This window comes from Macaca fascicularis, chromosome 16 (assembly GCF_037993035.2).
Source record: "Macaca fascicularis isolate 582-1 chromosome 16, T2T-MFA8v1.1".
Taxonomy (NCBI): domain Eukaryota; kingdom Metazoa; phylum Chordata; class Mammalia; order Primates; family Cercopithecidae; genus Macaca; species Macaca fascicularis.
Window position 1 is genome coordinate 62,232,342 of NC_088390.1, and position 14,248 is coordinate 62,246,589.

At 42.7% G+C, this 14,248-nt stretch overlaps 2 protein-coding genes across 2 annotated transcripts; both read right to left on the bottom strand.

The window, feature by feature from the left end:
• Window positions 1-272: 272 nt before the first annotated feature.
• LOC102144226 (uncharacterized) lies at window positions 273-1,037 on the bottom strand. Its single transcript, XM_045375971.2, has one exon. It carries the CDS (start codon window positions 978-980, stop codon window positions 273-275), a length of 708 nt encoding a protein of 235 aa, XP_045231906.1. The 5' UTR covers window positions 981-1,037.
• A 7,751-nt stretch (window positions 1,038-8,788) lies between these two features.
• Window positions 8,789-11,846, bottom strand: LOC102143838 (uncharacterized). Its single transcript, XM_045375972.3, has one exon. It carries the CDS (start codon window positions 11,787-11,789, stop codon window positions 11,124-11,126), a length of 666 nt encoding a protein of 221 aa, XP_045231907.2. The 5' UTR covers window positions 11,790-11,846; the 3' UTR covers window positions 8,789-11,123.
• Window positions 11,847-14,248: the final 2,402 nt, after the last annotated feature.

The following is a 14,248-nucleotide window of genomic DNA, read 5'->3' on the forward strand; positions in this document are numbered from 1 at the left end:
TAGAAGGGTATCATTTGAAGTTTTATGTATATTGAATTAGAATAAAGAATTCTAAAACATGTGATGTGGAATTTGCCTGTAAATTCAGATTCAATAGTAATAAAAAGCTTCTATAAAAGAGAATAAATACTAATAAAGAGACTGGGCTTTTTCAAATCAGTCCATGCCTCTGTTTTCATGACATCAGGAAGTCCCCAAGTTCTCTGAATAGACGCTTTCTGCCTGAACTGAAGGATGGGGGAAAGAAGGTGCACAAATCCAGAGCAGGTCACTCAGCAGCAAGAACTGCCACAGCAGATGGGGCGGAAGCAGGTTGTTCTACAGCAGGTGGTCTGGCAGCAGGAAGGGCGGCAGCAGCCGGACGCATAGCAGTTGGGTCTACAGCAGCTGGAAATACAGCAGGAGGGCCGGCAGCAGGTGGGCAGGCAGCACACAGATTGACAGCACTGGGGCCTATAGCAGCTGGAGACACAGCAGCTGGGGCGGCAGCAGGTGGTCCTGCAGCAGGAAGTCTGGCAGCAACTGGGTCTGCAGCAGCTGGAGATACAGCAGGAAGGTCTGCAGCAACTGGAAATGCAGCAGCTGGGGCGGCAGCAGGTGGGCTGGCAGCAGCTGGAGATACAGCAGCTGGGGCGGCAGCAGGTGGTCCTGCAGCAGGTGGTCTGGCAGCAGCTGGGTCTGCAGCAGCTGGAGATACAGCAGGAAGGCCTGCAGCAACTGGAAATGCAGCAGCTGGGGCGGCAGCAGGTGGTCCTGCAGCAGGAAGTCTGGCAGCAGCTGGGGCGGCAGCAGGTGGGCTGGCAGCACACAGACTGGCAGCACTGGGGCCTGCAGCAGCTGGACACACAGCAGCTGGGGCGGCAGCAGGTGGTCCTGCAGCAGGTGGTCTGGCAGCAGCTGGGGCGGCAGCAGCTCTCCTGGCAGAGATCTTGACCACAGCTCTGGTCAGAGCAGACAGAGCCACAACAGGAGTTGTTCATGGTGTCAGAGGGCGGAGTTTCTGGGTAGGTTTCCAGGAGAATGAGGTTCTGGAGTTTAGAAGTCTCCTTGAGCCACAACCTTTTATATACTGCCCCAGTTTCCTGTTGTCACTATGTTTTTCTTGTTTTTGTTTATTTAGTTGTTAAATAATTATCAGATTACACAATAGTGTTTGTCCGTTTAATGGTTTAAAATCACTGGGAAGAAAATACTCTTGTCCAGTTGTAATAAGATTTATACCATCTACTTTTCCTCGATTCTCACCTCAATGGCATCTTCTAGACCAAAATTATCTTCCTCTTCCTCCACACAGGGCTATCAAGTGATGCTTTGCATTTGGAATTGCATTTCTCACTCTCTTTTCCTGTACCTCCACCAGAATGAGATTTAGTCAGTTACACTACCAATTACACGTTTCTTCCAACGACCAAGGGAGAGGAAAGCCCTTCTGCTCAGTGTGGCATCTGGCCTGGGATGAGAAGAAAAGGTTCTATTTTGTGTGTCATTTTTGAGCAATAAGGAAAGAGATAGCTCTTCCTTTATGTGACCTTGATCACCTCTACACCACTGGAATGGGTTTCCCCGGATGTTTCAAACTTTGGGTCCTGTCCTACATCCTTAAATTCCGGGAGACTACTTATCTGGATAGCTGGTGTTACTAAAAGGTCCTAGTTTCTTAAGTTCCCACTTTACTGTCTTACAGGTTTGTGTCATGTCTCTCCAGCTGGTCTCTTGGATTCTAGAAGACATAGCCTCACTTTTATTCCTCATCTCATTTTTAATTGTGAATATTTTTCAATACAGCAAAAATGTTGAATGTTCAGAATTTGCATCTCATCAGAACTGAGTTCCAGTGCTGGGAAATTACCAGATTCATTTTTTCAATCAATCTGAAATGTCAGAAGACTTCAGCAGATTCCAGCTTACTGAATTAAGATTTTGCCTTATCCCCTAGTTAGTAGTGGGCAAACTCAGGCATGCCTTAGAATCATCTGGATGGCTTGTCAAAACACAGATTGCGAGGCCTACTCTCAGAGTTTCTGACTGCTGGGGAGAGACTTAGTTGTAACAAGTGCCCAGATGATGTAAATGCTGAAGGTTCGATGGCCACACACAGACACCTCCTGCTTCGTTCTGTTCATTCAAGCTTTACAGAAGCACGTGGCTCAAGGTCCTGCCTTGTTTATAAAACAGAGGTGTTAAATGGATAATCTGAGAGACACAAGTTGCCAGCCATTGGGATTACAAATATGATGTAGATTCTCCTTCAGGGGAGCTCACAGTTTACTAGAAGGAACACACAAACACACACACACACAAACACACACACACACACACGCACAGTATTATACTGTGATAAAGTAACCTCAAAGGAGCTCATCATAGTTTAATTAAAAGAATCATACTTAGAACAAATTAGCAAACATGACAATTTGCTGGATTAATTAATAAATAAATATTTTAATTTAGTTTGTATTTATTTTTATGATATCATAAAATTTACATCCACTGAAATGAACAAATCCCAAATGTACTGTTTGATGAGTTTTGATAAACAGGTACATCCATGTAACCCCCACACCTATCAAGATAGAGAATGATATCATTTGGCTGTGTCCCCACCCAAATCTCATCTTGAATTGTAGCTCCCGTACTCCCCATGTGTGGTGCTGTGGTATCACGGGAGGGAACCGGTGGGAGGTAATTGAATCAAGGGGGCTGATTTTTCCCATGCTGTTCTCATAATAGTGAATAAGCCTCGTGAGATCTGATGGTTTTATAAAGACCAGTTCCCCTGCACATGCTCTTTTGCCTCTGCTGTGTAAGAGGTGCCTTTGCTCCTCCTTCACCTTCTGCCATGATTGTGAGGCCTCCCCTGCCATGTGGAACTGTGAGTCTTTTTTAGAGACTCACAGTTAAACCTCTTTTTCTTTATAAATTACCCAGTCTCTGGTATTTCTTCATGCAGTATGAAAATGGATGAGTACTGAGAACATTTTCATTATACTAGAAAGTTCCCAAATGTCACTTCAGTAAACTCATCACTTCATAGAGGCAGCCATATGGGGAAATTATTAGCCATGTTCTAATAATTTTTCCACCATAGGTTAGTTTTGGTTTGAAAATTCAAACAAATAATTTTCAGCATAATTGTTTTTTTCTGTCTGTCATCTTTGCCTTGGTATGTGGCTGTGAGAGTCGCAATGTTGATGCATGCATCACTAGTTCATTCAGAGCTATACTAATGATGGGCAGGGCTTCATTTTAACTGTACCAGCCAATGTCATGGTAGGGTGACCAACTGTTTCTCATTGCCCAGTCTGAGAGCATTCCCTGAACTCAGGGCTCTCATTGCTAAAACTAGGAAGTCCCAAGAAGTAAGAGACAAGTTGTTCACTCTATGATGGCGTCCTTAAATGTCTTAATTAAGATCATTAAAGACCAAGCACCTTGCAATATTTCTATCACATTAACTTGTTTAGCAAACACTTGATTTATGAGTCTTTACTTTGTGGTCTGTGTTTGCAAAGCTGGAGAACGTGAAAGATTGAAACTATTGTATTGTGAAACTACATGGAGTCCTGAAGAGGGAGGTGTTTATTTGATTTGCTGTATATCAGGGGCTGAGGAAAAATTTAAAAAAAAACATAAAAGAAAAAGGTTTAGATTATGAGGGGAGAGGTTTCCATATAAATTTATAGGAATTAAGAAAACTCTATCACCACAGCTACAAAGGCAGGTACATTCTGAATGTAGGGAAATGTATGGAGAATCACAACCCCTCATCCAGGGGTTCTACAAGTTGGTTGAATATTAGAGTCACTCAGGGAGTGTTAAAAACTACTGATGCCTGACTCTTGCTCAGAAACATTCTGACTAACTGCTGTGGGTTATGGCCTGGGCACCAGAATTTTTCAAGTTTCTCAGGTAAAGGGCAGCCAAGCTTGAGACCCATCTGCTTAAACTGTCTGTATGACATACATTGTATAATATTCAATTGGGAACAGAAGCAACTAAAATAATTAAAATACAATTGGTAGTATCTATATAGTAGAGAAAATGATACTGGATTTTAAACACTGAATTTGGAGTATTGTAAACTAAAACACTGATAATTATCTTTGCTATTTTAGATGACTCTAATACCAAAACCGACATTCCCACATGGATGATAATGGAGCAATAGGGCATGAACCACCATGGGAAATTTCTATAGACAGCACACTGGATTTTTACAAAATGAGCCTCAAAAGCAGGCGAGATGTCTGTCATTTCATGTATTTGCTGCTAAATTCTACTCACCGTCTGGTGAAGCATACTTGATATTAACTTAAGGACCACACACACAAGTTATGCCAAGTCTATCTAAACTGTCCTTCTTTTATTATATGGAGTAGTAGAAGGAGTGTAAGTTTTTCTTTCATATTCATTTTTAAATTTTAAACTAATTTTATTGTTGTCTTTTTAGAAGTTCATGATAAAAGACCTCACTTAGGTAAACATCAAGGAAATTAGAATGAAGTGAACTCAATTGATATTTGCAATCAACACTGAAGAACATGTGTTGTGTTTACCCCGCAACCTGGACACATCGTATTAACATACCCTTTAAAGAATGACATGGGAAATGGGCTTCTCTTGTTAGGTATCGCATCTGTTATGTTAGTACTCTGACATTTTTGGAATGAAAACCTAGTATGCACTTTGGAGATAAAATGTAATTTCATTAGGTGAGTTACTGTGACTTAGTTATAAGACTGTGAAATACATAGAGAGGCCTACAAAAGGCATGTCTAATTGATAGATAAATTACCATATTTCCCATTCAATTAAGTTCCTATTTATAATAAAAATGAAATTGTATTAAAATATTTAAGAATAAGCATTAAACAATGTTACCATTCTTGGTATGAAGTGGTGTGTAATTAGAGCAATATTTAAAATAATATGAATACCCATATGCCATTCGGGAAATCTCTTTGTTCTAAACTGTCTTCAATCACTGCTTTATCTTGACTTTTAAAATTTAAATACGATGAGTATTTCAGTTCACCTTGGATTTTAAAAAAACTTTTTAAGTGAAAAACACATATACTAAAAATGTATAACATATATACATTAATTAATTATTGATATAACGAATAATTATTAAGCAAGCATGTATGTACCCAAAGCCTTCGTCAAGAAATAGAATCTTGTCATCCATAAGAGGTGCTCCTATATGTCTTTTCTTGACTGTATCTCCCTCCCTCCATTCTAGAGGCAATCGCTATTCTGATTTTAAATCTTTCTACTTTTTTTAAATAGTTTTTCAACCTAGATATGCATCCATAATAATACAGTTTATTTTCCCACATTTTAAAATGTAATCTAACTGGAATCATAGTATGTGTATTTTGTGTTTTGATTATCTTGCTCAACATTGTGTAAGAGCTGGGGCAGCAGCCTCTAAGTTAGCCCCACTATTTCCGCTTCCTGGAGCTCACGGTCTTAAGTAATTCCAACCCTTTGAGTAACTTACTTCTAACCAACATCATATGGTACATTGAATGATTAAGTTATCTTACAAAAATTGTTACTTTCTTCTTGTTGGCCAGCTCTGGTTTGCTCTCACGCTCACTCTCATTGGGTTTGATGAAGCCAGCTGCTGTAAGAGACAGTGATCCATGTGGTAACAACTCGAAGACAGCCCCCATCCAACAGCCCACAAGGAACTGAGGCTCCCTCTAATTGTCCTTGGGAGCTGAATCCTGTCAACAACCACATAGTAAGCCTGGGTGTAGCTGCTTCCTAGTTGAGGCTTTAGATGAGACTCCAGTAACAGTGAACACCTTGATTACAGTCTTGGAAAACACTGTGACGTAGAGAACATAGGTAAGGCATGCCTGAATTCTTGATCCACAGAAGCTGTGAAATAATGTGTGTTGTTTTAAGCTGTAAGTTGTGAAGTGATAATATAAGGCAACAGTAGATAACTAGTATAGATTTATCTGGTAACACACAGCCCATGGAAGAAGAGGAAGGGATCAAAAGGTGCAGAGAAGGGAGGCCCAGGCGGGTGGATCACGTGGTCAGAAGATCGAGACTATCCTGGCTAACATGGTGAAACCCTATCTCTACTAAAAATACAAAAAGTTAGCTGAGCGTGGTGGCATGCACCTGTAGTCCCAGCTACTCTGGAGGCTGAGGCAGGAGAATTGCTTGAACCTGGGAGGCAGAGGTTGCAGTGAGCCGAGATCTAGCCACTGCACCCCAGTCTGGGAGACAGAGCAAGACTCTGTCTCAAAATAAATAAAAAGTACAGAGAAGTGGAAATATTAAAATAGCTCTGGTCTTAAGGCCAAGCAGCTGACTATGTTTCGAGGGTGAGTCTTGGAGACACTCTGTTTACTAAAGCAGTAAGGAATGAGCAGGTAAGAGAGTAACCAGCATCAATGAGAAATTTAGGAGTGCCTATTCCATAAGGTCAGCATTCGTGATAAAAAGTTTTGTTATAGAACTAAGCTTCCCAAGAGTAATGGGGATGATAAGATCTCAGAATAGCAAAGCCAGGAGGTAACATTTAACTTTAAGAATGAGTGTAGGTATAATTATATGATATGCAGCAAGTGAAGAATGGCAAACTAGGGAGAGTATTTTGTGACTCACAGAGATCTATGATTATGGACTACAGAACATGGTGGTACTCAGAGTAGGACATAGGTGGCCAAAAAGGCATAGGAATAGCTGTAGACTCCGTGGATCAATATCTATATCTATACTCATATCTATATCTATATCCATAGCTAGCTACATCTATATCTATATAATCTATATCCACAGCTGACCCTTGAACAGCACGGGTTTGAACAACATGGGTCCTCTTATACATGGATTTTCTTCTGCCTCTGTCACTTCTCAGACAGCAACATCAACCCCTCCTCTTCCTCATTCTACTCTCAGCCTAATCAACATGAAGATGACCAAGATAAATACCTTTATGATGATCCACTTCCACTTAGTAAACAGTAAATATATTTTCTCCTCCTTGTGATGTTCCTAGTAACATTTTTTCTTCTCTAACTTACATTAATGTAAGAATACAGAATACAATACATATAACACATAAAATGTGTGTTGCTTGTTTAAGTTTTCAGTAAGGCTCTGGTCAACAATAGGTTATTAGTAACTGAGTTTTGGGAAAGTCAAAGTTATTCTTTAATTTTTGGTTGCACAGGATATTGGCACTACTAACACTTGTCTCATTTGAGGGCCAATTGTATATCTGTATCTCCATCTGTGTATATTTCAAGAGCTTAAGATTAAACGAGCAAAAAGATAAGTTGCTCCAATGGAAATTCATAATCCTTTATCCAGTTTCCAGATGTGAGTTGATTATTGGACCTAGAATGTATCAACTAAAGGAGAGGCCAGTCCTCCCAAAAACGGGGTCACAGTAAATAGTAGCCTCACTAGTCCTTTCCCATAGATACCCACAGCCATCTTCTCAGGGGAAAGTAGAATACCCATGCATTTGGATGCTGTTGGATACCAGATCTGAGTTGACATTGAAAGCTGGAAACCCAAAATGTGAACACAAACCCCATTAGGATCTCATAATCATGGTCAGAAAATAAATGGGGTCTTGGTACAGGTTAGTCTTACAGTAGTTTCACAGGGTGCACAGACCCACCATGGGGTCATTTACCCAGTTCTCCAATGTAGAGTTCACCAGTAACCTTCCTTGACCTACGGAGTAAGAATTATTACAACAGGAAAGTCCCAATGGAAGCTCGTTACATTATCTGGGACCTCTCACACATTCTCCACACAAACGAGTGGATAAAAGCAAGAAATTAGAGACATATTCAAGACTTTAAAATGCAGGAGAGGTGAATACTGCCTTCATATGATTCACTAGTTCAGACCCAACAAAAACCATCTAGATCATGGCAGATGACAGTGGATGAATGCAAACCCTATCAAATAAAAATGTAATTATAGTCAATGTGATTGACGCATGTAGAATCGTTTCTGGGGCAAATGAGCACAGTCTCCAATATGGGGTATGTGGCAACCAAACTGGCAAATATATGCTTTTCAATAACCACCAGGAAGCAGCATAATAAGTGAATCCATTTCACCTGGAACAGACAGTGGTGGTAACACTCTGTGCTGAACCAGGGATATGTTAATTCTCCTGATCTTTGTCACAGTATCATCTCAAAAGATCTAGGCATTGTGAACATCCTACAATACAGCATGTTGACCCACAATATTGATAATGCCATGTGAATCAGACTTGATGAACATGAAATATGAATTCTGTGGAGATCTTGCTAAGATCCATATGCTCTAGAAGAGAAGAAACAAGGATTCCAGAGGCTGCCACACTGGTAATATTTTTAAGCATCATGTCTAGAGCATACCAGGACACCACTGCTGAATATCCGACCTGCCAGCAAGAGAGCAGCCCGGAGTCCCTCATAACGTACCATCCTATGAGGGGATCAGCCAGTTACTTGCTGTTGATGGAACTGACATATAGTCAGGCGATGAGTGCTTCAGCCAGCACCGTTACATGGGGGCCCAAGAGAACTTGATGTGGCAGTGTGGAATCCTACCTAACTTCACCTTTGGCTAATCAACCCCATATGGAGCACAAGGTATGTAGCAGTGGGCAGGTAACCATAGATACCCTGTTATCCACCCTGTTATCCACAGTATACTTTATACTGCACTATCCAGAAACAGCTGAACGGATAGTGTGATGCAACCACCTCTTGAAGCCGTAACAGAGATCCCAGCTTGGAGATGACACCCTGTGAGGTGGAGTGCTGTTCTTCGGGATGCAGTAAGGATTATTACACCAATCACCATCACATGGTAGTGTGTCCACAATAGGTAAAATACATTAATACAGAAAACCAACATGTGGAAAGAGGAGTTGCTCACTCACCTTCATGCCCTGTGAGCCACCTGAGGGAATTTATGCTCCCTCCCAAATAACTATAAGTTTTATGGAGAGGTCCTGGCTCCAAGAGGGGAGGAGCCACCTCCAGGAGGCATAGTAAGGATTTAATTGGAATTAAAGCTATGGTTGTTAGCATAAAGAAAAGAGCTATTCCCACTGGCAATTGGCCTCATCATCATGAGGAAGCAGGACCACTGTTATGCCAATGGGGACAGGGAGGAATATATTTAGCACTTAAGTGATCCCCTGGGGCATGCTTGGTGCTTCTACTTCCAGCCTTGACTGCAAATGAGCAAGTTCAAGGGCTCAAGCCTGATAGGGACACAATAACCAAGGCTCAGAGCTCTCAGGATGAGGACTCGGGTTACCCTACCAAGCAAGTGACCTAGACCAGAAGCGGGGGTGCCCGTGACCCCTCCTCTCATACATTTCTCTAGAAACTGCGACCAACCAGTTGGAGTGAGCCTAACGAGAGAAACAGCTGGAGCTAAGCAGTGCCAGGGGTGGACTACAGGGCTCCCTATCCTGATCCCATTTGCCAGAAAGATGCCCCATCCCCAAGCTAGTGTAGGTAGGACAGCCAGCGGCTCCCTGTGTTCGCCTGCACGCATCTCCAGGTAGTTGTCCTCAGCCTCCAGGAGCCACCTCATCTGGAGGATTCTGCCCTCTCTGCATCCTCTTCCTCTCCCATGGGTGGCCCATAGCTGGTGGTAACTGATGTAGGATTGCAAAGTTCCAACTACCTTGCCTCTCAGAAAGATGGGTCTGTAATACCATTCACATTCTAGAGCCTCCTGTGGGGTCAAATGAGAATAAAATCCTTTTGGGCTTAGCCTCTTCTACAATCCTATTCTGTTTCCCACTGTTCCTTACTGATTTCTCCTGAGAGCATTTTCTTATAAAAATCACTCGTGCAAACATCCTGGTTTTAGGTCTTTCTTTGGTGCCTTCAACTTAGCAGCATGGCTCAGGGTGAAACCTTTTTCAATATAGCCTTTTTTAGGATAAGAATCACCAACATAGTGGTTGTGTCCTATCCCTCAGATAAAATGATGTGGAAGAAAAAAACAATCGAAGACAACTAGTTTCAAAGCAAATGTGCATATTGAAATAAACACTTTAAAAATTAAAATGCTTAACAGAAGGCCAAAAAAGTAAATGAACAAATAATAGAAAAACATTTTAATGCACAAAAACTGAAAAGCAAAAAAAAAAAACCAGCAAAATGTTCAGAGGTGTCCATTCAGGTGACAATAAACTCAAGAGTTGACCAAAATCTATGGTAACCATTCATATTGCACAAAAACATTTTGAAGGACACTGATAGTGAGATTGGGAATACTGCTGTTTTAGACTGTGTGCCCTCTGGAGCAAACCCACAAAAGAGGATCTGAGAACATATAGTATATTTGGGCAATTAACCTAAGAAACACTGGAGGAAACTTGAGAAATGACCCTGGGAAGGAGGGAAAGTCATTATAGAGTGAGTTCATGATCAGAATGTTCCTGTAGGCATCTGGAATAAATCCCAATGAGGACCTCTGGAAAACTGGTTTAACATACCCTCCACTGGAGGGAAACAAGTCAGGGCATATATCACCAACTCCCACTCATTCTCTGAGTGCTGTTCCTAGAGGCTTTAAGTCTCCAGCCCAGAGTTTGCTCCTTTATCCAGAGAAAGTCCTCAGGCAGAGTTTCAGGTGCCTGCTCTAAGGAACCATTTTCCTGTATTTGAATGGAGAGTGCTGATAGAACAGAGGTGGAGCCCCTGATATCATCTGCTGTGGTCTTCTCCCTCTGCAGGGAAGAACAGCAGAAAATTTGACGGGTAAGGACGAGAATTCAAGAAGGAAAAATAATGAGACACAATGCCCATATATTATTTGTATGCCTCAAAAATGAAAATTTATTTAAGATAGAGGAATAGCTCCATGTGATAAATTATGGTAGAGAGCAAATATTTCAATTCAGGGAACATGGGAGTTGACATATTTCAGAGAAAATTCAAACTTGTATTCATTTGGTAGAGGGTAGCAACATAGTGTTGGGTGAGCATATTTGGAGGCCAAACGCAATCCAAGAATTGGTTGGAACTGAGGTTGTCCAGGTGGCCTTGCATGATTCAGTTCACAGGTGGACTCTATCAAGAATGCTGGTGAATAAAGGCAGGTGAGTGTAGGTGAGGGCATCAGCAGCAAGAGCCACTAAAGCAGGTGGGGCAGCAGCAGCTGGACACACAGCAGCTGGGGCGGCAGCAGGTGGTCCTGCAGCAGGTGGTCTGACAGCAGCTGGGGCGGCAGCAGGTGGGTTGGCAGCACACAGACTGGCAGCACTGGGGCCTGCAGCAGCTGGACACACAGCAGCTGGGGCGGCAGCAGGTGGTCCTGCAGCAAGTGGTCTGACAGCAGCTGGGGCGGCAGCAGGTGGGCTGGCAGCACACAGACTGGCAGCACTGGGGTCTGCAGCAGCTGGACACACAGCAGCTGGGGCGGCAGCAGGTGGTCCTGCAGCAGGTGGTCTGGCAGCACTGGGGTCTGCAGCAGCTGGACACACAGCAGCTGGGGCGGCAGCAGGTGGTCCTGCAGCAGGTGGTCTGGCAGCACTGGGGCCTGCAGCAGCTGGACACACAGCAGCTGGGGCGGCAGCAGCTGGAGATGCAGCAGCTGGGGCGGCAGCAGGTGGGCTGGCAGCACACAGACTGGCAGCACTGGGGTCTGCAGCAGCTGGACACACAGCAGCTGGGGCGGCAGCAGGTGGTCCTGCAGCAGGTGGTCTGACAGCAGCTGGGGCGGCAGCAGTTCTCTAGGCCACAGCCCTGGTCAGAGCACACAGAGCCACAACAGGAGTTGACCATGGTGTCAGAGGGTGGAGGTTCTGGGTGGGTTTCCAGGAAGATGGGTTTGGAAGGTTTGGAAGTCTCCTTGCCCCAGATCCTCTTTTATACCCTGCTAAGGCCTGATGTCATCAGCTGCAGCACTCTTTCCTTGTTGTTCAGCTGCAGCACTCTTTCCTTGTTGTTGGTGGTCCTGATAAGCAGGCAATTATCAAATTAGGCAAGTTTGTTGTTCTGGTTAACTTCATCCACACAGATGGAAACACTATCTCCTTTCCCTAATGTGTCAGGGCTCCTCAGCTCAGCTCTTCCTGAACCAACTCCTGTGGTAACTCTCTTACTATAACTTCCTCCTAGAGCTGCCATGTGACATCTGCCTGTAAGCACATACTATATGCTTCAGCCTCATTTGCTTCACACATCATGACTACTCTTGGGTGATTACTATTCTTACAGGCCCACGACTCTTCTTGGTGACTCAGGAGGATAAAACTACATTTTAGTCTGATGGCTCGTTCATTGTGGGTCAGATGGCCTGTGAAGGTTTCAGTGTGAAACAGATGACCACTGGTGTGAGAACAAGAACACTGTAGGACCTATCCCTTTTCCATCTTCTGCACTCTGAATTTTCTAGACCTTCTGATGAGAAATACAGAGCTGTTTTAAGGTGGACAACTAAGCTGTGAAAGTTTGATGTTTCCTTTTCCACAGAAACAACCCTCCAAAATTCAGATTCAGGGTCTCTTGTGGAATGTTGGCTTCAGAGAACAGCTATACTAAAAGGTCCAAGTCCCTCATTTTTTTGCTCCCTGGGTCAGATTTTCCTTGTGACTTTGCCTTTCTGTGTTCCTAGCTCTAACAGAGCACATGAACTCATCTCCCCAGGTTCCAAAATTTTCTTGCCAACCCAAGTTGGATGACTCAGTATCCTTGTCTTGCTCTAATTCACTCCCAGCCCTCTTGCTTTCTCTGTTGAATTGCTGGGCCTTGAAGATGCCCTATATTCTGCTGCTTCCTTATAGAAGTTGCTGATCCAGTTTCACACTTTGCATCTTTGCTTTCAAAAAATAAATCAATGAAGAGAGAGAAAGAAAGCAGAAAACAGATATCAAGAACAAAGGATATCAGCCTATACTTTTTCATGTAGGGATGGCTGACTATCATTTCAAAAATGTGCAATGTTGTCAATTCGTCAACTCATCCCACCCTTGAGGAGTCAAGGAACCTAGGGAAGGGGGTGGAAAAATGTCTGACTCACCATGATGGAGATGTTTTATGAACTGGGCCGCCTCTGCAGATAATCAGGGGAGGGGTTTCAGTGTAAGCTGGTGTTTCTAAGGGAGATCCAAGAGCCAGATGGAAGGGATTGGATGAATGATAGAGATTCCCTTTCTGCTCTCAGTTGCTTACAAGTCTAATAAATCAAATTGTGGTGTTCTTACAATGCTGCTATGTTCCTAGCCAGTTCCTACTCCTTCCCTGTCCCTAATTTCCAGGTGATTCAACTGGGGTGAAAACAACCTGGGCTCCCAAGTGGACCCCTGCTTGGTGTGCTGGCTGGTGTTCTGAGCCTGCACTGTTCTCTGGCTCTGATGTACCCAGCCATCGTATTTTATTAAGGGACGAAAGTGGTTTCCGTGATGCTGTGGGATTAAGACCCCGTGAGCCCCATTGTGGTGTACGAGAACAACTCTAAGATTTCCAGGAGACCTTGTATTCTGGAAAAGAATCATGCCCTTGAGAAGCCGTGATGATTGGTGCCTGCTGATGACTCAGTAGAGATCACTTTATACTAACTATTTATTATTCTTTATGATGTGTGTGTGTGTGTGTGTGTGTGTGTTTTCCTTAAGATAAATTTAGTTTATGCTTAGGAATCTCTCATGATTTCTTCTAGTACTTTAACAATTTCATGTTTTCTACCTCTACTGAGCTGCAATTGAAATATGAAATTGTATGTATATAAGGCATACACCCTGATGCTCTGATATGTATATATTATGAAATTATTACCACAATCAAATTAGTTAACACCTCCACCACTTTACATAGTTACCATTTTTTTGAGTGTGTATAGTGACAACATTTAAGATCTACTCTTTCAGCAAATTTCAAATATACAATACAGTGTAATTAACTATAGTCACCATGCTGTACATTAGATCCTCAGAACCTATTCATCTTATAAATGAATATTTTCTCCCTTTGACCAGCATTTCCTCATTTCCTCTATCCACAACCTTTGACAATCACCATTCTACCCTCTGTTTCTATGAGTTTTTAGATTCCACATGTAAATGAGATGATTTGTCTTTCATTGTCTGACCTATTTCACTTAGCTTAATGTCCTCGAGGTCCATCCATGTTGTCCCAAATGACAGGATTTTCTTATTTCATGGCTAATAATATTTCAGTGTATGTGTGTGTGTTTGTGTGTGTGTGTAAAATCCTTGCAATCTCACATTGGTGTTTGTGCCTTT

What these genes read in the sequence shown, in the direction of transcription:
- LOC102143838 (XM_045375972.3), bottom strand. Translation starts at nt 11,789, where the DNA reads ATGGTCAACTCCTGTTGTGGCTCTGTGTGCTCTGACCAGGGCTGTGGC.
- LOC102144226 (XM_045375971.2), bottom strand. Translation starts at nt 980, where the DNA reads ATGAACAACTCCTGTTGTGGCTCTGTCTGCTCTGACCAGAGCTGTGGT.